At 40.5% G+C, this 25832-nt stretch overlaps 1 protein-coding gene across 7 annotated transcripts in view; it reads left to right on the plus strand.

Annotated features, from left to right (window-relative positions):
* The window catches only part of ARID1B (AT-rich interaction domain 1B), a 443672-nt gene that overhangs the window by 149365 nt on the left and 268475 nt on the right, over positions 1-25832 (plus strand). For all 7 annotated transcript variants that reach the window (XM_049653111.1, XM_049653112.1, XM_049653113.1 and 4 more), the window contains exon 4: positions 14225-14335. In XM_049653111.1, the coding sequence (XP_049509068.1) occupies positions 14225-14335 (111 nt within the window). The remainder of the gene's footprint in view (positions 1-14224; positions 14336-25832) is intronic.

Raw genomic sequence — 25832 nt, forward strand, 5'->3', positions numbered from 1 at the left:
ATTTTTCATGTTTGTTTATTTCTGAGACAGAGACAGAGCATGAGTGGGGGAGGGGCAGAGAGAGAGGGAAACAGAATCAGAAGCAGGCTCCAGGCTCCGGGCTGTCAGCACAGAGCTTGATGCGGGGCTTGAACTCGTGAACCGTGAGATCATGACCTGAGCCGAAGTCGGATGCTTAACCAACAGCCACCCAGGTGCCCCTAAAAATATTTTTAAAATATTTTTTTCTTTCAATTACCAGAATCAAAGGAAAATAAAACTGGGACATTAGGGATTATATAGTAGTAACAGTATTTTTTAAAAAGATGTTTATTTATTTTGAGAGAGAAAGAGAGCGGCAGAGAGAGAATCCCTTGCTGTCGGCGTGGAGCCCAAAGCGAGGCTCCATCTCATGAACCGCAAGATCGTGACCTGAGCTTGAGCCACCCAGGCGCCCCAATAATAACAATATTTTTAATACTCACCTTACCTTAGAAGGGTGATGGAAGGTTCCTCCTGAGAAGAACAACCCAGGAAGCAGTTGGCTTGGAGTGTGGGGGAAGCCTGGTCCTGGTTTCAGGCTCGTTCATATGCTGTCGGGCATCTGCTTACCAGACCATGGGGCATGTTTAGAAATGTGCGGAAGATCGAATCAGTTGGCCGTGACCGTCTGCAGTACTGAGAGAAGAGGAAAATACTACGTCGCTTAAGAGACATTGTATTAAAAGCTGAAGAAAAACTTCAAACACATTAAGAGCAGGATTTAGTCTAAATATCAGGTAACTCCATGCCCTTTCCTGTGTTTCTAACTCATGAGCTTTCCAAGTTCCTTTCCTCCCCTTCCTTTCTTTTCCTTCTGTCCTCATCTCCCTCAGTTCCTCTAATAGACACGGAGTTACGGGATTGAACGAGATGTCCTGGCCCTTGGCTGCACTGGGGACGTGGTCTCTGGTTCTCTGCCCCCGTCACGCGTTCTCAGCTGGTGGAGGAGGAAGCCTGTCCCTTCATAGACGGGGACACTGTGTAGACCTCTCACGTGCACCTGCGTGAGGCCCTTCCCCTTCCTGTCCGATACCCCTCCTCTGTCGGGAGTCAGGGATGAGGTTGAGGACAGAAAAGGATGTGCAACTAAAGTGTTGTCAAGGCTCATTCTCTTTTTTACACAGTCGTCTTTCCTTGAATTTAATTCTGACATGAGGGAGACTGGGGAATTTCTCTTTCTTGGGTCTTTTCTTTTTTCTTCTCTTCTTTCTTTTTCTTTTCTTTTCTTCTTTTTTTTTTTTTTTTTTTTTTTTTTTTTTTTTTGCTACTCTCAGCTGCCTTTTTGTCTATCAGTGCTCATTTCAATTTGTTAAAGTACAGAGAATAAACTACAACATAACTTATATATGGCATTAAAGTTCTTCCTTCATTAATTTCTTTGATTTAACAAATCTTAGAGTAATAGGGTCTCTGTATGTTGTGTTCCATAAGATGAGTATCTGCAGATGTTTGAAATGATAGGGTGACTTTTACAATTTACTAGGGTGGGCATCAACTGCCTTTGTACAGCCACGGTTTTCTACAGTGAAAAACAGGGGATTATCTGCATCAGAATCACCTGGTGGGGCACCTGGGTGGCTCATTCGGTTGTGTCTGACTTTGGCTCAGGTCAGGATCTCACAGTTTGTGGGTTCAAGCCCCACACTGGGCTGTTGCTGTCAGCGCAGAGCCCACTTTCGATCCTCTGTTCCCCCCCCCCACTCTCTCTCTGCCCCTCCCCTGCTCTCACGCTCTTGCTCGCTCGCTCTCAAAAATAAGTAAACATTAAAAAAAGTCACCTGGTGTATTTGCTCAATTCTCTCTTTAAAACTGTTCTCGGGGTGCCTGGGTGGGTCAGTTGATTAAGCGTCCAACTTCAGCTCGGGTCACGATCTCAGTTCGTGGGTTCCAGCCCCACGTCGGGCTCTGTGCTGACAGCTCGGAGCCTGGAGCCTGCTTCAGATTCTGTGTCTCCCTCTCTCTCTGCCCCTCCCCTACTTGCGCTCTGTCTCTTTTGCTCACTAATGAATAAATATTTAAAAAAAACCTGTTGTCTTTGGGGAACCTAGGAATCTGCATTTAACTTTATAGCCTATTCTGATGCATCCTAATGTTTGAGCACCATTGGAGAGCAGAAATACCAGCCACTGCTTTCCAATCTTTTATTTTTGCATGGCCCACGGATATTATTTCATTTTTTATTAACAACCCTGAGAGATCATATAGCAAGCAAGTTTTCCCTGAATGTGGTAGGGCTTGGGTTTGATCTCAATTCGACTTTAATCTAAGGGCTCACTATCTCCTTTACTACTGTTGATATATAATAGAGCTACATTTTGCTCCCCAGGTAGGCTGATATTCATGCCTTAAGGCCATAGGTGTGGGGCTTTCCATTTGTTAACCCAGTGTTTTTCAAGTGCATTGTGCATTGGAATGCCCTGGAAGGCTTGTTAAAACACAGGTTGTTGAACCCTACTCCCAGAGTTTCTGCTTCTTCAGTCTGGAGTGTGGCCTGATAATTTTCATTTCTGACAAGTTCCCACATGATGCTTCTGTTGCTACTGACCCAGGGACCGTCCTCGGAGAACCACTGTGTAAACTCAGTAGTTCAGAGTTGTTCGGGAATAGTCCCCGGGCCCAGCACATTCAGAGGGTCCTCCCTCTCTTTACTGGGACCCAAGGATTCTCCAGCTGTGTGGTTAATATCCTGCACAGCAGGGGACTCCAAGACCCTGGCGCCCACCATTTTACCACTTGGCAAGTATTTGGAATATCATCTTTGCTTTAGAGCTGTCGTTCTCAACCTTCGCTTCCTCTAGAGAAAGGCAGTGGGAGGATTATCCTCAGAATGTCCTTGGGAATTCGAGGTGTTTGTTTTATTTTATTTTTTTAAGATTTTATTTATTTAAGTAATCTCCACGCCCAACATGGGGCTTGAACTTAAAACTCTTGAGATCAAGAGTCGTGTGCTCTTCCCGCTGAGCCAGCTGGGTGCCCCAAGGTTTGCTTTAATGTAAATGGCTTAAGAAATAAATTTTGCTTTAATAAATTTTACTATAATTTCAACGTAATTGATGGTAATCCTAAATTTCTGCTGTTTCCTTTTTCCTCTTTTTTTCAAAAGAGAAATTTAGTTGACTCTTTAAAGGTAAAATTTTTCCTATAGTCACTAACAATACTTACCTGGAATATATATTTTTAAAATTATCAGGGAACCTCTGAAAAATTCAGATGATTTTTGTTATTTCTTAGAGAAGGAGCGCCTGAATTCTGTTTACTTTTCATTGAAGATTAGTAAAGGTGATAGGAAGGGGACTCTACAAATGACAACTGGAATGGGGAAAGAGAATTAAGTTCATAGACCAAATGAATGATCCCTTTTACTTCTTTTTAAAGGTTATTAAAGTAATACGTGTTCATGGTAAAAAAAAAAAATTCAACAGAATCCTTTTTGCTTCTTGAGTTTTCAAAGTGTTACCGGTACAATGCAAAACAACAGCCACAAAGTCCTCTAGAGCTGGCTCTTGTTTTCTTTTGTTATGTCTTTTCTGTTACTTTTTCTTTTTTTTTAATATGTATTTATTTATTTTTGAGGGAGAGAGATATGGAGGGGCAGAGAGAGAATCCCAAGCGGGCTCTGCGTGGTCAGCACAGAGCCTGACATAGGGTTCCATCTCAGGAACCATGAGATCATGACCTGAGCTGAAGTCGAGTCGGATGCTTAGTTGACTGAGCCACCCAGGCACCCCACTTTTTGTTTGTTTTCTAGCCTTCTTTCTTTTTTGCCCTTTGGTAGTTTTAGCTTTTAGTCCAAAGGCATTTCAGGGAGAACTTTTTAAAAGTGATTCTCTGTACAGCTTTAGGGATGAGCTGGCAAGACAGGCACGAGGCAGGATCTTTCTGGCACCTTCCTTCGCTCTTTGGCGAAAACAAACTCTACCTGTTTATACAGCATATGGGTTTCATAAATTCTGTTTCAGCAGGTTGTGATCATGCCATTTGCGTCCCTCATGCTACTCCTTTAATTAAAGCCTGTGTCTAACAATGCAAGGTGTCCTGATCAGAGAACTTTTTAGACTGGAGGCAACCTAAGGTTTATTGCATATACAATTTGGACACAAACTGTATTTGGGAATTTTTAGTAATTATACTTTTATTTCAGTTACTTAGATAAAGATTGTAGCTACTCTGGTTTTAAATCTTTATGAAGTTATGTTCTCATTACTGGCGAGTCCCATTTTTGGTATTATTATCCCTCTTAGTTTTTTAGGCTTTAGCTTTTTGGAGGGTCCTTGAGAATCTGGTGAAAGCTAGGGATCCTCTTCCCAGAAAAATACATACACCACACAAAATCCGTCTTAGGGGAGTTTTCAAATCCCTTTCCCTCCAGCTTGAGAACTCGGGCCCTAAATGTGAGTTGCAGCCCTGAATGTCCAGGTCTCTGGCTCGTGTGCCTGGAGCGGTCAGCTCTCTGGTCCAGGGAGGAAGGGGTTTGGGATTTGGCAGTAAGAGTCAGTGGTCAGAGAGGATGTGAGGCCCGTGCCAACTCTGCTTCTTTCCAAAGTGGATGGTGACCTTTTTGAGCTGCTCCTGTGGTCACAGTAATAGGACCATTCCTGACAGCAGGATAGGTAAGGGCTGGATAGACTCATGTTCTACCTATTTTCCAACCATCAAGGCATGGGAAACCAGCTCTTGTTAATGACACAGCAAAATTTTCCACCAAGGATACTGCTGGGTGATGGCATAATACCCTAAAACCCACAACGTAGCAATTTCTTAATTATCAAGCTTTAATGAAAATACTACATTGTCTTTAGTCAACAGTTCTTACTTTGCAGGCTAATTTGGGCAGTGCATTAAAAGTGGAGATTCCTGAACCCCAACCTCAGGTTGAGAACTAGCAGCTATGGGGTGGCGTCCAGAAAATAGCCCTTGTGGGAGGAGCAGAGTGGGAGCGCGGTTAAATGTGAGGACTCTGGGGAAGGAATATGTTGGTTCCCAACCCACTTCTACTGCTTGCTAACTGATTGACCGTAGGCATGTTCCTCAAGCTCTGTGCCTCAGTTTCTTCCTCTCTGAAATAATACTTCTTTCATGAGGTTCATGTCAGACGAAAAGACCCTTTTTTTCGATGAATGAAGCACTTAGTGTCTGGCAAATAGCAAATCTCGAATAATTGTTAGCTGCTGTTGTCCTCATCACCATCAGTGTGATTGTCACAAGGTAAAGCCCCCGCGGTTCCATGAAAACTTTGCTTCTCCTTCTTCAGTGTGGTTTTAAAGAATATAAATAACGATGGCTAACGTTTATTGAGCCTTAAATGTACCAGGCACAGTGCTAATTGCTTAAAGGTAGCCTCTCCTTTAATTGTTAATACAGCTCTTGGAGGTAGGTCCTCATGTCTTGGTTTTGTGGATAAGGAAGGTAATTCTTTAGGTAATAAGTTAAAGAGCTCGAGTTCTCTTTTAATCCGTGCGTGTGTGTGTGTGTGTGTGTGTGTGTAACAAAAAGCATAACTGGACGTTTACTGTGTCTCCTTTGGCTTTGTGATTTTTTAAAATATATTAGTCTATTAAAAATCTTAATTATTTTAGTCCTTAGCTGTTGAGTATCTTCCTATTTCTCTTTGGTATTTTAGGAAATGCCATTTTAGCCACATTCCCCTTTGCATTCTGGGTCCCCTATTAGTTTAGAAAGAAGTTCTGGCAAAAACCGAGAGAAGGCCAGAAGCTCTCCCAAAGTCTTACATGCCAGAGGACATGGCCTCCAGGATTCCGGCTTAAGTAGAGTTGGGGAGGCAGCTGCTCTTAGTGGCCATGTTCCCTCTGTTCTCCAGTCCATTCAGAGCTCCCCTTTCCTGCAAGCCCAGGGGCTGCCCCAGCCTCAGGTACACGGGGGTCTTGTGCCAGGGCAGCGTCCTCCTCAACAGCAGGCTACAACGGTGGTGTTGATGCTGCTGTCAGTGATGATGAGACACATCAGTAAGAAAATATAAAGTCGCTTGTATAGGCCTGTCCTTCTCCTAGAATGGTTTAAAGTTTTGGAAATAATTATGCCTTTGAATTGGTAGAAAACGCGCAGCATTCTGAATCTAGCCGGATCTATACTCAATCAGTGTGTGTGGCATATTCCAGTTTATGTGGCTTTACTTACCTGAAGTTGAGAATCTGCCTATGGAATCAGTAGCAGTCAAAAACCATTTGAGCTTTGGTCATGTGATTTTTAAATCTGCTATCAAAGATTTTTGGAGCAAGGGTTAAAGGTCAATGCAGGGGAAAGTACTGGTATGGACTTAAGAGAATTAACGTGACTTACCAGTATCCTAAACAGATACTAATTGTCACGGGTGTGAAACGTCCTCTCAGCCCTTAGTCCCAGAGCACTGCACTGCTCATGTACATGAGCCCTGGGTGTCAAGGGCACGTTGTACCCTTAGCCTTCCCAGGTTAGCTCAATCCAATATTGATGTTTCTAGAGTGGGAAACTGAACCGAAAAATTTGTTCAGGGTCACACAGCTAGTGAATAGTCTAGAAGTTGGAATTTGATCTTGGGTTTCTTTGACTTGAAGGTTCATGATCTTTGGAGGGGTTTGTGGCTGGAAAAGTCGTGTTGGAGGCTGGACCAAAATAAGGGTCAGAGTGTCAGTTTGGGGCCAGGGGTGCAGCTAGAGCTGAGATCAGGACAGCTTGATCAAGGGATGAAACTGAGAAAGGCTCACCGAGTCAGCAATCTGGGCAGGTTTGACCTTGGAGAGCTAGGGAAGACGAAACTGGCGAGGTTAATTTGGTTAAGATTACGGAGGGATTAAAAGACAGCTAAGGGTTAGGATTAAGTGGTACAGCAAACAGGTTAAAATGGAGGGGGGTTAAGAAAGAGTAAATGATCTATGTTTGATGGGTTTTCTTGGGAGAAGTTCTTGTAATCTTGAAGGTGGATGCCCCACAGATGGTCTTTAATGCCATTCACTCCATTTTCATTTAAATGGAAAATATAAACATAAACAGGAGTAGACAGGAGCCCTGTGCACCCATTGCTCAGGTTTTAAGAGTTGTATGTCCAGTCTCTTTGTACCTATACTCTCTTCCCTCACCTCCCAACCCCCACCCTCAGTGTTATTTTGAAGTAAGTCCCAGATAGTGTGTTGTTTAATCTGTAAATATTTCAGTATGTATCTCTGAAAGATAAAGGCCTTTAAAAAGGAAACATCAACATAATACAGTTATCACATTTAAAATGCAAATTTTCATACCAATTATCCAGTTTTCTTGTAGCCTCACAAATGGAATAAAGGTTTAATTTACGTTGTAGGATAGTTTGAATAAAGATCTAAGGTCCAGTCTTAGAGTTGGTTGATACAGTCTCATCTCTAGGATTTTCCTCCGTCTCCATCTCTCTTCCCCTCTCTCCTTGTAACTATTGCAACTCATTTGTTGAAGAAAGTAGGTCATATGTCTAGTAGAGGTTCCTACAGTTTGAGATTCGCTGATTGATTTGCTATGGTTTAGCATGTTTTTTGGTCCTTTTTATTTCCTATAAATTGGTGGTTAGATAGGCTTTATCAAACTCATTATCATTTTTTTTTTTTTGGCAAGAATATTTCATTACTGGTTTGTTCATTAAGGAAGTATAGAATGTCTTGATTTTTCTTTCTTTTTTGATGGCACCACTGATGCTTACCATAGTCTTTTTCCTCTCTCTCAATTGTTATTATTATTTTTTTTTTTACTGCATTCAGGACTGCCAGTGACAAACAACAAAATGTGTATTGTAACACATTCTACCAGGCAGTGTAGCTGTTACCATGATAAATATTCTTGGGCATGAGCCCAAGTTTTGTTCGGTTTTAGGTATTTGTCCTCCTACATTTATTTTTGTATTTCTGTGTCTAATTCTAAGTGTAAGCTTTTCAGAGCCATTCAGTCAATCATTCATTCACCAGCCCCTTCCTGAGTGCCTGTCTGCACTTAGCACTGGGAACCCAGGAGGAAGTAAGAGGGCAGTTCACGAGATACACAAATAGTTAAAATACAGCATTGTAAATTCTTCAGGAGGAGTACATCTGAAGAGGGTCGTTGTTTGGGGGCATGCTGGAGATCATTTTTAGCAGGCTCTTGAGGACAGCCAGATGCTTTGCAGATCCAGAAAGAAAGGCACCCCTCCGGGACCAGGACAGACTGAAGAGCTGCACGTGCAGACACGTGGCATCCCGAGAGCTTGGGAACAGTCGAGGGGGTGAGGGGGTGAGGTGCGGGCTTGCCGGGGGAAGACCCAGCTGAAGCTGGGTGCCAGCTGGAGGGTGTTTGCCGAACTCTCCTGTGCCAGACCAAAGATCGCGGGCTTCGTTCTGTAGGCACTGAGGCCTTTTCCAAGCAATAGGGTGCCACGGCCATTTGAATTTTAGCCAAGTCGGTTCTGGTGGCGTAGTCGGCCACAGGCCATAATGTAAAGCGGCTCAAGTACAGGGCCTGGCAGTCGGTGGGGGAAGACGAAGACTGTGGCTTTGACAGTGACTCGATGGGTCAGAAGCTTGCGGATAGTGAAAGATATGAAAAGCTGTGTGGGATGGCTCTGAGAAGTCCCCTGTAGATGGGGCGGTGACCGGACAGAGGACCATCAGGTTGGAGGACGAAGAGGAGAGTACTTTCCCGACGTGATGTGTGGAAGGGACTTTACCCTCAAGTAGAGATATTCATAGTGCAGTTAAAATATGTGGGACTTGAAGTAGAGGAATTGTCACCCCAAGGGATCAGCGTGGAGTCGCTGGGGTAAAGATCCGAGCGACGCCAGTTTTCGGAAGAGCCGAACTGGCCGAGGAGCTTTACGTGAACATAATGCGAGAAGGCGGCGCGGGTCTCTTTCTGTCTTTCCTGTCGACCTGTGGACTTTATTCCATGGTCATGGTAGAGAGAGTAAGTAGTCTTAGATTCAAATGTGCGGAAGTTTTAAATTTTAATATTTATTCACGGTATTGTAATTGAGTATTTTGGAAGTTATCCCACATATAAAATTTGCAAGGTTCATAATTTTTGAAAGGGGAGTTTAGGAGAATATATGGAATACCTTAAAAAAGTTAAAATTATGTTAAATACTTGGTATGTAATAGCGTGTGAGGTTTCCAGTGGCCTCCGGAGGACGCTTAGGAAAGAAATGATTTGTCCATCACATGGAGACACTATCCAGTGCTTAGATGTTAGCTGTGCAAGTCACTTAAGGTTTTGTTTCCTCATGGTAAAAACAAGATGGTGGAAGGGACTATCTCGGGGGTTTGTTGTAAAGGTGGACAGCACACAGAACCTGTCACAGAGCCCTGCCTGCAAATGTCAGCTGTCTTTGTATTTCCTTCAGCGTGTTCCTGGGTTGGCGGAGGGGGTGATTGTGAACACCCATTATGAAGTGGGTGTTTTGTAGACTTATATTGCTTTCTTTTGGGAAAGGATATGTTAAATTTTTTTACCTATACGCTAAAACTTAGGGAGGTCAATGGCATGCTAAGTTTCTTGATCCGAGTCGTGATTTCGTGTGACTGGTAACCCTGTGTGGCCGTCAGGCGTGCACCCTGTGGAGGAGTCCCAGTCCTTCTTCCCTCCCACGACAGTGTCTTATATGCCATTTCTTTTCCCCGTTAGCAGTTGGAATTGATGGTGGCAGTTCCGAAAGCAGGGAGAAAAAAGGAGCAGGAAACTTATTCTGACCTAGATGTTGCAGGACGTTATGATACCATTCAAATCCTGTCATCTCACTCTGGATTATTGCAGTAGTAGTAAGTGGCCATCTTTGTTCTTGGTAACACACCTGGACTTCATGCGATTATTGGAGAAATCTTTCTTAAGTCACCCAAAAGTCACCATGGTTTCTAGACCGGTTTCCACTGGCTCCTGGCCTCATCCTCCCCCACCCTGTATACCATTTGTCGGTGTGTGTAGGACCCTTCACCCCGTCTACTTCTCCATCTTCCTTTGATTTCTATTCTACATGCTCTTGAGTTTTTGTTCTCCTTTTTGTTACTGTCTACCAGTCCTCCTACCACTCCCCCTGCCCCTGCTCTCCTGCTTTTTATAATGGCTTTAGGCATATCGAGAGTTAAGATAAACATTTTTAGTGAAGCTTCATTCTGTTCCAAAACGATGGCCTTGAATGTAGACCGAGAGTCCCTTTGTTAAGAGCACTTTGTTAGATTCTGTCAAAAATTTAAAGGTACCAACCGTCTGGCAGAAATGCTCCTCATGGAGATTTATGCCACAGAAATACTTCACACGAAGATGAACGCACATGGATTTTATCATTGTGTTGTATGAGGTGGGGAAAGATTGGGAGCAACCTAACTGTCCATCAGTAGGGGACTGCTTAAATAAGTCACAGTTCTGACAAATAATGGAGTACTCTGTAGCAGGACACAAAGAATAGACATTTAGGTGCAGATATGGAATGAGCTGTATGGTCTATTGTTAAGGGACCAAACACATGCTGTGTATAGGAGAAACAAAGGAGAAAGGATTTAAATTCACATTTACACTTGGTAATGCATTGAGTGGTTGTGGAAGGATAACCTTGTGGAGGGCATCCTGTGGAGGAGACAGTCATTCTTTTCATTGTTTATCACCTTGTATCTTTTGAACTCATACCATGGGAATATTTTCCCTTTTTTATTTTTTTAAAGAGTCCTTGACATTTTATTCTACATTTTCTTTCAAGTCTTGTGTTGCCATTAGTACTTAATTCATTTCATCATAAAAGAAGACAGGAGCACTCGGGCTCTTGGCCTCTACGGTACACCCACGTGATAGTTGTGATCTTATCCTTCCTTACAATGTAAGTGGGACACGAGTGTTTTGTACCTGCTCGTGCTTCACACTGTAAGATGTTAAGTACCCAGCAAAAGGAGTGTTCTCTCCTGGGCATTCAGCAGACGCCTACCACGTCTGTTAAATACCTAGGTGAACACTTGTGGAACAGATGCGTGCGTGCCCCTACCTGCGAACTCTTCACAAACCTTTGTTGTTTCCTGAGTCAGTCTCCTTTTTACCTTCGACTCTTTGACTCATAACATAAAGAGGGTTAAAACCAGAATCCATCAATGGGTAAAAGTTTGTGGGTGTGACGAAGAAAAATAATATTGATAAAGAACTCTGAAAGGGTAAACCACATTCCGCACGTGTGGTTCTTTTGCATTGCAGAATTATTAGAGTGAGATACTCTTTTAAATGGCCATGGCCGTGCATATGCACGGCAGATGAATGCAGAATAATGTGTGTGTAAACTAGCGTGCACACTAGCGTGCACGGGTTCAGATTTGTAAATAACCAGAGATGGCAGTGATGTGTTAAAAATGTGGGGCGCCTGGGTGGCTCAGTCGGTTAAGTGTCCGACTTCTGCCCAGGTCATGATCTCACAGTCTGTGGGTTTGAGCCCCGCATCTAGTTCTGTGCTGACAGCTCAGAGCTTGGAGCCTCCTTTGGATTCTGTGCCTCCCTCTCTCTCTGCCCCTCCCCTGCTCGTGCTCTAGTCTCTCTCTCAAAAAAAGTAAACATTAAAAAAAGTTTTTTTAAATGTAAGGTTGTATCTTGTCATTTGTTTATAAAATGTAATGCTGAACACATTATTTCCTGATACTGACATTGCCCTCTTATATTGTCTATTAAATTACTCATTACTACTACTCTTCTTGAGGTGAAAATAAATACATACTAGAAAATAAATATAGCTCTGAAGGGGAAAAAGCTCAGGTTTGTTATGGAATATAACCTTTCTATCTTTATTAAAGCTGCCAAATGTAGACTTTATAGTCCCAGGCTGATTTATATACAGATGATGATTGTTTTAGGTTAAACCTTGGTACCTTTTCTGGATGTTTCCTCAGTTAAATTAATCCTTATGTTTCAACACAAATTGAGGCAGAACAAGTTCCCGTTTCAGCCATTCTCACTAAACTTTGTTTCAGTTTTATTTCCAACTGAATTTAATAATTGAAAGCCTCTTGTGGTTAGGAATAGTGTTTGAGACTTTGGTGGAATCTAATTATTTTGAACTTTTAAAGCCTTAAAAAGTGAAATGCAAGGCCATAGTAAAATTTTCTGATAGCTTTCCTAGTCTATTAGTTCAGTGCTGCTTATTTTAGAGGGGACAGTATCGAAATTGAAATGTGTATTCATTACTGCTGTAATGGTCTCTTTCAACTCTTTTAAAAATCAGTTCATTTAGCTACAGAGAGAAAATAAAAAAAATTTAAAAGGCTAATAAGCATAGGGCATGTGAGCCTGTTCCTGTTTCTTAACTGAAGTTTACTAAAAAAAAAAGAAAAAAGAAAAAAGTGTCTGAGCACTGCCCATAAAGTGTGTGTGTGCACACGCGTGTATTTGAGGAACTGGGGGGGGGGGTCTGCTCATTTGTTTGCCTATTGTGAGGCTGTCCAGCACCTTTGTGGGGTTTTTTGTAACAGGGTGAAGGCCCTGAATGGAGGCCTTGTGCCCCACTTGATTTGAAATCCTTGCTGTTCATCTAAAGGCGCCTGCAGGGCACCCAGCGGGATGTCTGTGTGACAAGTGGAGGTCTGTGCTGGGGGCAGGGGGGTGGGCAGCGAGAGCGGTAATAATCTTTCAGCCTTGGCTTTTGTCCCCCACAGCCCAATTGTTCCCCTCTGCTGGCAGCCAGATTGAAGAGACCCTTTTGGGTGTCCTGGATGGCATGTGCTCACTGAGGCCTCACCTCACTGTTACCAGATTAAAACCTGGACAACTGGGATTTAACTCTCTTACAAAAGCATAGTACTGACTGGGCATAATGCATTCCTTTTAGAGGTTAGATATTTTGATTAATTGTGTGTGTGTGCGTGTGTGTGCGTGTGTGTGTGTGTGTGTGTGTGTGTGTGTGTGTGTGTAGATTTATTTAAAGGACAGAAGGGTTGCTTGGGAAATGCTGTATTGTAGGCATGCTCTTACCACAGAGCCTGTTTAAAACCAGTGCTTGGCTACTTAAATCTGGTTTGTACAGTTTGTATACTTTGTAGTACTAGCTATTGGTCCAAAGTTTCTTGGCTTAAGAAACCATGTAATTTTAAGCGTATACTGTGTGAGAAAGGGGTGGGGCAGCAGAAGCTTTTTATAGGGTTTCAAGTAATAAACATTAATTTTTAAAGTAGTATTTTGAGGATTTAACAGGAGAAGTAGAAGTTGTATATAATGTTTCTTTAATACGAACACTGACAGGGAAAGGGAGAGAATTTTACTTTTAAGTGGTATTTTCCATTCTTTTTTCCCTGTCCCATCAGAAACTGGTTTTTCAGCTTTCAGCGCCAATTAAGACATGCTATAATAAGTATTTTACATTCTGTGCTGCTGTTTGACTTTGGGTGCAAATGGTGGTAGAATGTTTAGTAGCTGGGCATACATAGTTAAACAGCTCGAGACTGGGTATACAGTAAGTTTGGTGTGGTGTGGTATTTGGTTTCTATAATAGTATTTCAGTATAATACTGAAACCATGCTGAATACCTCCTGGAAAAGTGTTCAACAGGATGCCAGAAAGGCCATGTTAATGATAAGTTTCTCAGACCTCAGCAGGTTTTCTGGGTGTGTTTTGTTTCCCTACTGCTGTTTTATTCTTGATTGTGCTTCTCTGGAAACTATGCCACGTGAACATATGGAATTCTGTACATGAGCGTTTATTGGTTTTGTAGAAACCCCAGGATACCGTGAGCTTAATAATGATGTTGTTTTGTGGGTTATCGAGAGGACGTACTAAAAGTCAGTTGATAATAAAGTTTTCATTAATTATGTTAACATTTTCAAGGTAACGCTAAAGGCAGCTCAGCTCAAATCAGAATTAAACAATAACACGAACTTTTGGTTTGCTCTGGTTTAAAGAGAGTTTGGTCGTAGCTTACCTCCTTCTCCATCTTTTACTGACTGTTACCTTCCTGCAAAACTCAAATATGGCGTTTAGTTTGTATGGTCATGATAAATTTAGTTGTGTGTGTATACATATATGTATATATGTATACACACACGTATATGTATACATATGTGTATATAATGTTTTTTGCTCTTGACGATTCACTGCTTTGTCATTTGCTTCTACTTTTGATAAAGTTACATGATAGCTAGAACATATTTCTATGTCCGCTTAAATGCAGTGTAAATTGATAGTTTGTGATAAGCCTTTGCTTCATTTTGGTTACAACTTCATTGAGATATTTATGAAGTGCTTTATATTTGTGTTTGTTTAGGACATGTCTCAGGAAGGCTATGGAACTAGGTCTCAACCTCCTTTGGCTCCTGGAAAACCTAACCACGAAGACTTGAACTTAATACAACAAGAAAGACCATCAAGTTTACCAGTAAGACATTAATGTGCTGATTTAGAAATGTAATGAGTTAAAGATTTTTAAAAAGACCTGTTACTTTTGCTTGTTCTACTTTATATTAAGACTCAGGGGGGAACTTTCTAGATGTCAGATGTATTTGTCATTTATTAATTTTTTAGGGCTTTATTCTGGGTAGGTCTCTTTCATCTGGAAGTATCTCTGGGTCCATTTGCAAGGTTTATTACCCAGCTGACGGGTTTTGTGGCAGAAAGGTGTTTCTCTTGTACAGTTGTGCTTTGCCTAGCCTGTTGCTTTCTGTAGTGATACAGAACGGAGGTGTCTGTACAAGAGTTAAAGGTGAAGAAATTCCCACTTGGCAAATGATCACAGATGATGAATGAGATAAAGCATCCGGTGGTAGCATCCCAGCTTCTGGGGCTAGATGTAATGAGAAATCACCCAGTCCTTTTCTACCCAAAAGAAAGCATTTTAGTTTAAATTTGGAAAAGGCAGACTTTATTTCCACCAGCAAAGACAGTATGGGGATGGAGATATATATTGATTAGGGTAGTGGCTAGATTATAGGGAATCGTGTTGATGCCTGTAAAGAACTTGTTTTTTGTTTTGTTTTGTTTTGTTTTGTTTTTAATGGACAATAGCCTAATTTAAATGAGGTTTTCCTTATAAACTAAAAGAGTACATCTGTGCAAATCAGTTTTTATATTTCTTTTTTGTTAAAATATTTTGATTTGAAGAATTATTTTTATTGCTTCATTTTTGTTAAGTTTCATTTAAGATGGGAGTTCAGGCTAGCCAGGATTTTAATTTGAATTTCCAATGTTTTACATTAAGTAATACTATATTACTTGTAAGCGTTCGAGAACTAGCTTTTGTAATCAGCGTTCTACATGACATTTACCATGCATGCTCTACCCGTCTTTAAGTCATGTGCAGCCTTGGAGAAGAAGGTAAGTGCTGGCCACAGGGTAGAGTATCTCTGAAGCCGATGAACGTGTTTTTGACGTAATGTTTTAGCTTTTACATCCGTGATGGGAGGTGGGTGAAATCGGTCGCGGTCATCTTCTAGTCGACACCGGGGTGCTCACTGTCTAGTTACTCGGTTTTCGAAAGAAGGAGAGGTGATGGGTTCTGCGTCTTGCGTTGTAAGCTTTTCTTCTTTAGCGGACGCCTGAGCTTGATGAGCATGTACGCGTGTGTACGCATGCAGGGGAGCAGCGCTGACAAACGTAATGTTTGCTGGATATTTGGAAATTAGCTTGCGGTTTTCGGAAATTTCAGTGGACTCACGGGAAGCAGATGGACAACGAATTCCACTTTTTTCCCTCCCCCAGCTTTTTATTGTTTTTAGAAAAGCCCAGCTTCGTAGGGGTGCCCCTGGCTGGTGATGTGATGTGTGCTGTGCTGCAGGTTGGAAAGGCTGCTATAAATCGATACAGATTTTTTTTACGTAGTTAGAAGAACAGTTGGTGGCGTGCTGCTTTCTTTGTATCCACTGGAACTTCGGAGTCGTTCACTAGGCTCTGCCGCTTTTCATGGCTCTGCACGGAAAGGGGGTGTCGACGCTCAGCTGGCTCTGCAGCACCGTTAGGGAGGGAATGAAATGCGGAAGTCCCAGAAAACCCGATGGAAGAGTCGGGCTCTGGGACGGTGCTTTTTAAGCTGAGTGTTGAAAAGGGGGCTGACTGCATTTCGGGAAGTGAACCGATCTGTTCATCAATAGTTCCAAGTTTTTCTGAATTGTTCTATTTGAATACTTTTAATGACTTGCTTTCTTCCTCCATCTTTTCCGTGTCTAATTTGTAAGAGGATTTACAGTTAGTTGTTTATGACACAAATTTTCTTACGTGCTAACAAAAAAAAAAAAAAAAAAAAAGAGAGAGAGAAAGAAATGCCCCGTTTGGTATTAACTTTCAGTTTTTGTAACTAACTCACAGGTAAATAAGATGCTGATTGATGCAATAACATTTCACTAAGCTTTTTTTTAGAGAACAAACTTTCCTGGTTTTGTGGTGAGTATATGGAAGTGTCAGTTACTGAATGAAGGACAAACCATAGATCAGCTGGTGTACCTAGCCACCACCCTCCCGCACCTGCTGCCAACCTGTCAAAACGAAAATTGGCTCTATTTAAATGGATTTTAGCATGCCACTTTTCTTTTAACAGGCATCGTTTGTGTAGAAAGTTTGCGTACAGGCTTGACTAACGCGTGTTTAGCTATGTTATACACAATTAAGGTCATCACAGTTTGGGGGCAAGATTTGTTGGTATTCTCCATGGCTCTAATATCATGTATTTTTAGTATTACCTCTTTTAAGTAGTTTAGTTCTCCCACTCGGCTAAGTTGATACTGTAGGTACCATGAAACTATATTGTGATTATATCTGAATTTGCTGTTGGGTAATTTGTAGATTTATGCTGCATTTTTGATTCATGTGTCAGTGATACAAATCTTGTCTTTTAAAGGCAACCCATCGTATGTGTAACCTGTAGCTTATAATTTGGAACTAAGTTGTGGGTCTTCCCTTTACATTTTAAAAAATGTGGTATAGGATTCTACCGTATGATTGTTAAGTCTTCGTTTATTATATATGTGACTATTAAGAAGGAACTTCTCCAGTAGTCCTTTCTTAATCTTTCTGATTATATTGGGATAGATTTTGTAATATTTTCTGTACGTGTGATCTTTTCTTTAGCATGTTTGTTATGCAGTTCAGTTTCCATTATGAGAAACCAAGGTATTTCCAGTATCCTTATGCTAGATCTGTAATTTGATATCTCAGTAAGTTGTCCTCCCACCGTTATTTGAACTGGTATCTGTCTGTATTTGCATGTCATTAAATTCTTGGTGATCTTCAGGAGCTAACGCAGTTATGTTTTCCAGCTGACTTAGATCCTGAGATCATCCACAGTAAAGCAAATACCTCATAAATTAATACTTGTCCTCTTGTTGTCTTGGGGCCATGACCAGTGATATTTACTTATCACTTAATTCCCTCAGACCTAAGCTCAGAGCAAATCTTTCTTAATAATGTCCACTCACTGCTCTCCCTCTTAATCAACAGCCCTTCCCCATTGAGTTGCATTAGCTTCCATACCTTGATATTACCATTATTAACAGTTCTTAGCATCTAGTAGATATTAAAAGTAGCTTGCAGAACTCTCTCTCCTTGGAATATTATCACTTAAAATTTGAGCACATTGGGTAGTTTTTCCACCTCTAATATTGATGTGAAAGGAAGCCAGCATTTAAGCAGAATACACAGTGGAAGGCCAGAAAAATGCTACAACTTACTAACGCTTTATTTTATAAACATTGAGTAGATCTCAATGTCTATTTTAAGATAACCCCTCCAAATATTATTTAATACACTTTTTTTTGTTGTCTTTTGTTACATTTTCATTGCTTGTGCCATTTACTGTTTATCTTTTTATTACACTTATTTTTATAGCTGTCTTGGCTCCCCTGTTAGAATAGGATCTTTTCAGAGTATTTATGATGTTTATTCAGTAGTATTTTCCTAATAAGATTTTAGGTAAAAACTTCCAACCACGTTCTTCCTCCAGTTTCAGAATTTTGTTTTCATTGCTTAAGGGATTTTTTCCAAGGTATCAAATTGATATCAGTAGAGCCTATGTTCTCTGATGCTCCTGAGACTAAAGGATTATAATGAGGTATCTGTATTAGCAGGGTGGGTTTTTCCTTAAAACTGTTTTATTATAAAATGACATTTGACTTGAACCTGGTAGCCTTCAGCTTCTAGAGAAGAAGTGGGCACTTTTGGATGATTGAGCTAAAAATAGTGTGAAAACATTCTTTTCTTAGTAATACAGGTTTTTTAATTGTAAAAATAAATAAATTGACGGGAACAATAATAATAATTTCAGTAAGTGCGGCACAGGTATGTTGTTAATAAAATGTGTATAAACATGGATACAGGGAAGTAAACAAAAGGTTTGATTTTCTCCTTCCAAGTAAGCAGCGTTTTCCCCTCCAGGGATCTGAAGAGCTGTCCTTCTCCTCAGGTTGGCAGTCAGTGATCTGGTTTCTTCTTCGCAGAGGCCTCCCACCAGTTTGTGATTCAGATAGTAGGCCCATTATTTGGTTTGCCTCAGATGCAGAATAAGATCAGCCCCATTCTAACAGACTTTGAGAAGGCCCATCAGGTCATTAAAAATCTCCTTCTGACCCTTTCTTCTTTAAATAGGAAATATCTAAAGAGGTCAACCTAAAAAGGGATTTTTGTATCTTTCAGAGTTTAGTAAAAAACCCTAAATGTCGCGTGGAACAGTGCTTATGGCACCTTTGTTGAAGTTTGCAATTAGAAGGGAATATCGAGGTTTAGATAAAACATATGTCTTTTGGCCCTTTGTGAAAGGAAGGAGGTAGTAAATGCCGGTTATTCTTTGAAATAGAGGGTGTTAAACAGGATATTGGAAGCCTGAAAGGAGATGGTTGGAAAACTGTTATTACCAAGAATATTCTTTGGGGGTTAGGTATTAGCAACAGAGCCTACAATGATCTGCCTTCCCTGAAAAAGAATACTCTGTGTGTGTTTGTTTTTTAAATCTTTAATGGCACTTACGTTGGATAGTGGTAAAAGGTCGTGTACTTTGGCAGCATGTATGAATATTGATGATATGTTAATAGGGACATTTTAAGTGTTGTAGATTTGATAACACAGTTCCTGTGAACAATCGGAAACTGTTAGAAAACGCTAGGTGAAGCGTTTTTTAACTGGGTTTTGCTTTTCACTAAGTTTTCAACCCAATTGAAAACACAAATTGTTAAAGTGTTCTTAACCTGTTAGGTGGCAGGTTTTTGCAAAAGTTGAAATCTACCAGGTAAAGTGTTCTTAACCTGTTAGGTGGCAGGTTTTTGCAAAAGTTGAAATCTACCAGGTAAGAATTAGATGTTTGGCTGCTGAATGAACTCTTCCCAAACTTTTTTTACTTGTATCTTGAACTCGATTTAAATGGGTTTCAGTAAAAGGTTAAGAGTATAGCTGTCTTCCGTTGATTGATCCTTCTCAAATCATTCTGAACATTTAAAAAATTGTAAGTTGCTGTCACTTTATTTCAGTATTGAAGCGCTGATAATTCCTGTGTGTAGCTGGCGACATCAGCTGTTTGTGAGTGTTTCTAAATGTTAGTAGAGTCCGTGGAGTTGGGGAGTTAGGGAAGAGGTGACAGGTGAGCAATCATGGAAGGGAGCAGGAAGTTCTGTGATGGATGGAGCCTTGTCAGGTAGAGTGTCTGAAGATACCCCTTCATCAGTGGCATAGTTTCCAAACTGAAGGTACAGACACATTTTGATATCTTGGCAAAGTTTTAAGTGGAACACGCAATAGTTGGAATTCTTACGCAGGATTTACCATCTTCTCAAATGTAATTTTAGTAACTGGTCTATTCCATATGGAGACCTCAATTCTTTTTGGATTAAGGTTGAGAGAAACACGTGAAGACCTTACTTGAAAGTTCGAATTTAGGAAAAGTGGTAGTGACTTTGACAAACATTATTTTCCAACATGGCCCATTTCTTTAAGATGTGATGTTCTATAATTTTATCCCTTAGACTACATTTGTGATATTGGCAGTCATTTTGAAAATAGAGGATAATACTTGAACAAGGCGAGAAGTAGTAGGAAGCGGGAAAGTAGGTTTCTCCTTCTTTCAAAACAATCTTCCACTTAAATGTTTGTTCTGTAAATGAATACCCAATAAAACCTCACCAGTTTGGATTTCTTCCAGGTAAAAGCAGGTTAAATATATGGAAAGTTTGAATAAATTAATATTTAAAAAGAACTAGAGTTTGCTTTTAAATAACTGAAGTGTTTGTGTGCAAAGTGTTTCTAAATTGAGATCTTCAGCCCTGTTGAAATAAGTGGATAATTCTAAATTTATTATAGCTGAGGTATTTGCTTAGTGGCAATATGTTATTTTAAAAGATTCGTTTAATTTTTAAAAACACTGTAAGCATACCCCCTGCAAACTTGTTCACATAACATTCTAAAGGTTTCCATTTAAAGTATGGGGGAAATGAATTTCAACCCATTTTATGGGACTGTCAGTTCTAAAAAAATTAATGAAAGAGTACTATAAAAAATAGACACTGGACAAAATTGGAGATGAAGAGAGACTGAAACATAACTGATTTGCAGGATATTGGTTTTGATAATAGAAAGATAACTATGATCTATAGTTGATAAATGAGGGTCATTAAGTAAGGGATGAAAAATGCAGATGTTCCTGGCTGATAGAAAAGTCAGCATACAGGATTTGCCCTAACAAATTGGCGACGGGAAGGTTTTGAGCCAGCTTGCTGCTCTTCAGATGACCCGGGGGAGGCTGTGGAGCCTTCTCTGTGGCCCCACAGGCTGGGCGCATACAACTCCCAGGTGTGTCCACAAAGAGCCACCGAACCACACCTGGACGCATGAGCCTCTCCGACAGACGAGCTGTCTCTGCGCACAAGGGGGGGGGCAGTCGTGTTTGTCTTCAGTATTAAGCACAGAAAAACGGCGTGTGGGAAATTCTTGCATGGGGGCTTGGGTAGGACAGGTGCTCAAGCCAAGCCGTACAACAACTTCGGGTTTTAATTTTAATTTTTATGCCAGGACTGACGTGCAAAGGTACCTTGTCTCATTCGAGCCTGCCGAAGGCAGGCGTGTTGAACTAGAAAGCCTCCTTCCTCCTTTCTCCTTTCTTCAGGGTGCTGGTACCCAGAGGGGTCAGTGGGCTTCCCCCAGTTCTGCAGCCATGGCCAGGGTAAGGGGTTGAATGCGTTTTACTTTGTGCTAGCCAAGTTAGGTGAGAAATAGATTTTAATTTACAAATTTCCTCTTTGTAGGTAACTGAAGGCATACATGTAGCTTATATAATAAGAGCTCTATAACCAGCAGGAGCTCATAGTAGCGTTTGTGGACTGGTTAATTGCTTTTATTTTTCTTTCCAAGTGGAAGTAACTATTTTTGATATTAACCATCAGCTTGGGAGAGGAAATAAATACATGTAGAGAGCAAAATTTTTTATTCTTCCCTCACAGTGTAGGGTTTTAGAAGTGTCTCTCTCTTCCTCATCTTTTTCTTTTGCCTTCTTTCTCTAAATCGTTGTAAAATAACTGAATGGTCTTGTTTTCTTTTGTTTGGGTCAAGAAATTTTAGCTGAAAATTGTTACTGTGTGAAAGAAGATTATTGACTCAACAAGCCTTCAATTTTCCGTGAATAACACTCCCACCCCCTAGCTTCAGGAACACGCCGTGCATGCATTCTATTTTAAAATACAGACTGTAATTTAAAACAGGCAGTTTGATGCCCCACTGAACTTTGTTTAAGCCTGGAATAAAAGAGGGGGAAAAAAAGCTTTAAGCTACAAAAAAGTGACTAAGCTTTCTCAACCACTTTTCTTCATAATGCATTCTATTTAAGAAAAAAAAAAAAAAAGCTGTCAGGTACTATTGTTGTCTCCTTCTACAGGACCTAAATTTTATCCAATGTTAAATTGTGGTGTGTGTGCCTTTTCACTTTATTTCATTATCAAGCTATCGTTTGAATTTTTTAAGTGTTCAGAGCAGTGGTCCTGTGCAGTGGAATCTGTGTACATACATTTGTGCATTTTGTCCCTGTTCAGTGCATGTGAGAACATTAATTCAAAAATTAAATATATAATTTTTAGCATTCAGTTATTGATAGCTAATTTTCTAGAATTCTCAGATTTATATAGCACCTGATTATTAGACCAGAAAGATAGTAAATAATATTATGGCTAAATATTTAGATCAGATTATTATAAAAATGAGTAGCTGGGAGTCGTTTAAATCATTTGCCCTTTTTTTTCCCTCCCAGAAACAAAATGAGCAGCTTATGATGACTCATATGGAAGGAATGATGACTTTATTGTGATAAAGTAATATATTTTGGCCTGGATACCTGTTCTAATGATGATGGTGAATGACAAATGGACTAAATCTTTGTCAGAGTTCTGGCTCGCGTATGCCTTTCAGTAATGACGTCTCCAGCAATGGTTTCCCTCCCATTTTTGGGTGCGATTTGCTTTTTTTTTTTTTTTTTTTTTTATGTTTATTCATTTTTTGAGAGAGACAGACAGACAGAGCTTGAGTGGGGGAGGGGCAGAGACAGAGAGGGAGACATAGAATCTGAAGCAGGCTCCAGGCTCTTGAGCTGTCAGCGCAGATCCCAACGCGGGGCTCGAACTCAGGAACCATGAGATCGTGACCCAGCCAAAGCTGGACACTTAACCAACTGAGCCACCCCGGCGCCCTGGGTGCCATTTGCTTTTGAACATACTTAGGGATTTGGAGTTGCCTGATTGAGTCCATAGCTTTATTATGCAGGTTATGGGAGAGCCACAGGTCTTCTTGTGGAGTCTGTCTCTAACTTCTCCGAGATTGCAGAGGGCTCCCTCTCCCTGCTGTGGGATCAGTTTGGTACTTTGACATATTTGAGTGTAGGGAAGTTTTGGGAGAAGGAGAAAGGTTTATCTTGAAAAGTTGAGAAGTACATATAGCGGGTATCTTTATGACCACCTGGTATAAAGTGGGAGGTAGGAAAAAGAAACAAAAAGAAAGCCGCAGGACAATGAAATCTTATCTTTGTAATGCAAAGTCTAATGCCTTTCCCCACTGGATCAATGGGAAGTCTCCCCAGTGGAGACCATTGTCTGAACCAACACAATCAGCAGTTGGTTTTAATTTCATGCTGGTGTAAGGACGACCCTGATGGTCTGTATCTGAGGAGTCCAGTCACTTCTGAGACTCCAGGTTTACATCTGTGTACTAAAAAGTAACTGAGTAAGCACCCTGTGCTTTTTAAACTGAGATTTATCACTAATGGAAATATTAGCAACCCAGGGACATGAAAACCACCATTTGTTCTTGATGAACCCAAGTCAGTTTAATGAAAAATGTCCCCTGCATTTTGTGCCCCCTCTCTCCTTCCCTCCCTGTCTCCCTCCTTCTCTCTGGAGCTCCCTGGTTTGATCTGGGTAGAGTGGTATGTCGCAAGTCTTCCTTTTACTTGGTATTTTATTAGTATCTTTGTCAAAGCAGAGTGGTGTCCCCTGAGACAATGGTACATAAGCTGTGCCTGATCTACAGGTAAATGTCTTCTCTTAAAGTCCAGAATGAGCGAGCACAGCAGTATCCTGCCCCCATCTTAGACTTGTATCCTGATACTGATCATTTGTTTTTCAAAAATTTCTCATGTAAGGTAGGGATCTTTCATCAGTTTTTATTTTCACCATGGGTGTGGGCGGTTGAGAAGTACAGTGATTTGGTTAACACCTTCTAGTGACCCCAAAAGTATGTGCTTGGTCTTTTGTAATTATCTGTATCTGGAGAAAATTTGGCTTCAAAATAATAATAATTATGTATAACAATTTATTGAGCACCATTTTTAAAAGTCTTGGTTTATATAAATAAAACTTTCAGTTAACTAACACTGGAAACTGCTAGTAAAAGAATAGCTATGCCCAGAGTCAGGGGTCTTAGTGAATATCGTAGGCGTGAGTTTCATGTGAGTTACAGGAACTTTAAAGACATGCCCTTCTTGACGTCTATTTTGTCTTCTCAAAGCCAGATCTCACCCCATCTTCTATTTTTGAAAGTCTGGTACTTTCAGGTTACCTAGACAAGTGAATTGTTCCCTGCCTTTTATTTATGCAAAGCCTTTATTTTCAAAATGCCTTCATTACCACTGGAGGCAGGGAGACGACTTAAGAGGTTAGTGTATTTCTCGCTAATGAGGTTGAGTCAGATTATTAAAAAGTGATGGCAGTGAGAATGCAGAGGAGAAAATTGTTGAAATAAAGGGAGGGATGAATGATAGATGCTTTTAAGGTTTTTAAGCTGAGTGGCCAGGAGATGACAAACACAGGGGTGATGTGGTGGTGGGAGTTGGTTTAGGGAGAAAAGAATAACCCAGAGATTTTATGAGATTTTATGAATAAATCTGCTGGAATTCTAAAACTCCTAAAAGAAAACATTTCATCTTTGTTACCAAAAACCTTATTTTTTGTATAGTTCTTTTATATAAGAGTTAAAATGTCATAAATAGATACTGATGTTGAAAGAATGGTAATGGTGGCTATAACTGTACATTTCACTAAAATTCTCGGAGATGATTTGAAGAGTATTGGAGCAGAGTTTGTGTAAACAACTCAGCAGATTGTACCAGAGCGTTGCTAGCTCTAACACGGAGTAAGACAGAGTGCCATCTCAAAAATAGATGAAACTATATATAATTCAGTTAGGACTCATGGCTGGTCCCATTGCCTTTGTTTTTAGGAGAATCCAGTAAGTTTATATCCTAATATGCTCCTTGGGTGGGGCCAGGTGACTTTATTTGGCTTTGTTTGGCTTACTTTGGAATGATTTAGACTTTGTTCTGGTTGCATTTCACTCTGGAGGGGGCATCCCTTAGTTTCATGTATCTCGTTATGATTTCTCCTCTTCTGAAACTTATTTTGAGTATGTGCATTTATGAGTCTACTATACAAATTTCACTTTTTTACTTGTTTGTTTGTTTTTCTTTTTTGAGGCTATGCGACTGTGCGAGGGGGCGGGGGAACCTGGTTTTTCACATGCTATTTTTGAAAGCTGTTCTTTTTTATTGTGTAGTAGCGGTTACTCCTTTGAATACCTTGAGTTTCTGTGATACATTTAAATCCCAGCAGAGGAAATAGGGCCTTAGGGAGATTACCATGAACTCTGAGCAGATTTCTCTTGGTGTTTTAAAATTAAACCCCTCCCTCCCTTTTTTTTCTCCCAGTGTTTAAAGCACTGTCATTTCACTTCCTGCATAAAGAGCAAAGGTTTAATATTAATAAGTTATTAAAATGTGTGTAGTTTTACGTATTTTGCTTCAGATTTTTTTAAAGCTCTACTTCCCAGATGTGAAAATAAAGACACCACAATGGCAGGAAACGGGACTCAAAGTCCCGGCAGTGGTGGCGTCCCAGTGAACCCATAGTTCATCCCTTTACAGCAGCTGCCTGCGTGCACCTGTCCTAGAACACACCTGAGTGCCCTTCAACTTTAGTTTTCAAACCTAAGACCTTGTCTCTTTTGAAACACTGTTTCGCCAATTTAGATTAAAATTATGAGTGTCCTTGAATAAATACGAATATGTTCAGATTTTCCCAAGTGGTTTTGCTTTTTGGTAGTTACTCTATTTGTCTTTCCTCAGCTAGTGTGCCTAAATGTTGACATCCTCGATTAATGCAGAAGGTTTCACTTTACCCAGAAAAACTCAATTACGTTTAACAGTCATTTATTGATTGCCTCCTGTGTTTAAGATTTTATGTTAGGTGTAGGAATAACATAAAAATAAAATTTGGATTAGCTTATTAGTGTTCTTTCCTGTAACACACTCAGCAATAAGAAATCCACAAGAAAACAGACCTATTATATCCAGAATGCCTGTTATTGAAAAGACTATCTTCTCTTTTTATCTTCAGAGAACCATCTATAAAATCTGCAAAATTCATACTTTT

Source organism: Panthera uncia (assembly GCF_023721935.1).
Source record: "Panthera uncia isolate 11264 chromosome B2 unlocalized genomic scaffold, Puncia_PCG_1.0 HiC_scaffold_24, whole genome shotgun sequence".
Classification (NCBI taxonomy): Eukaryota; Metazoa; Chordata; class Mammalia; order Carnivora; family Felidae; genus Panthera; species Panthera uncia.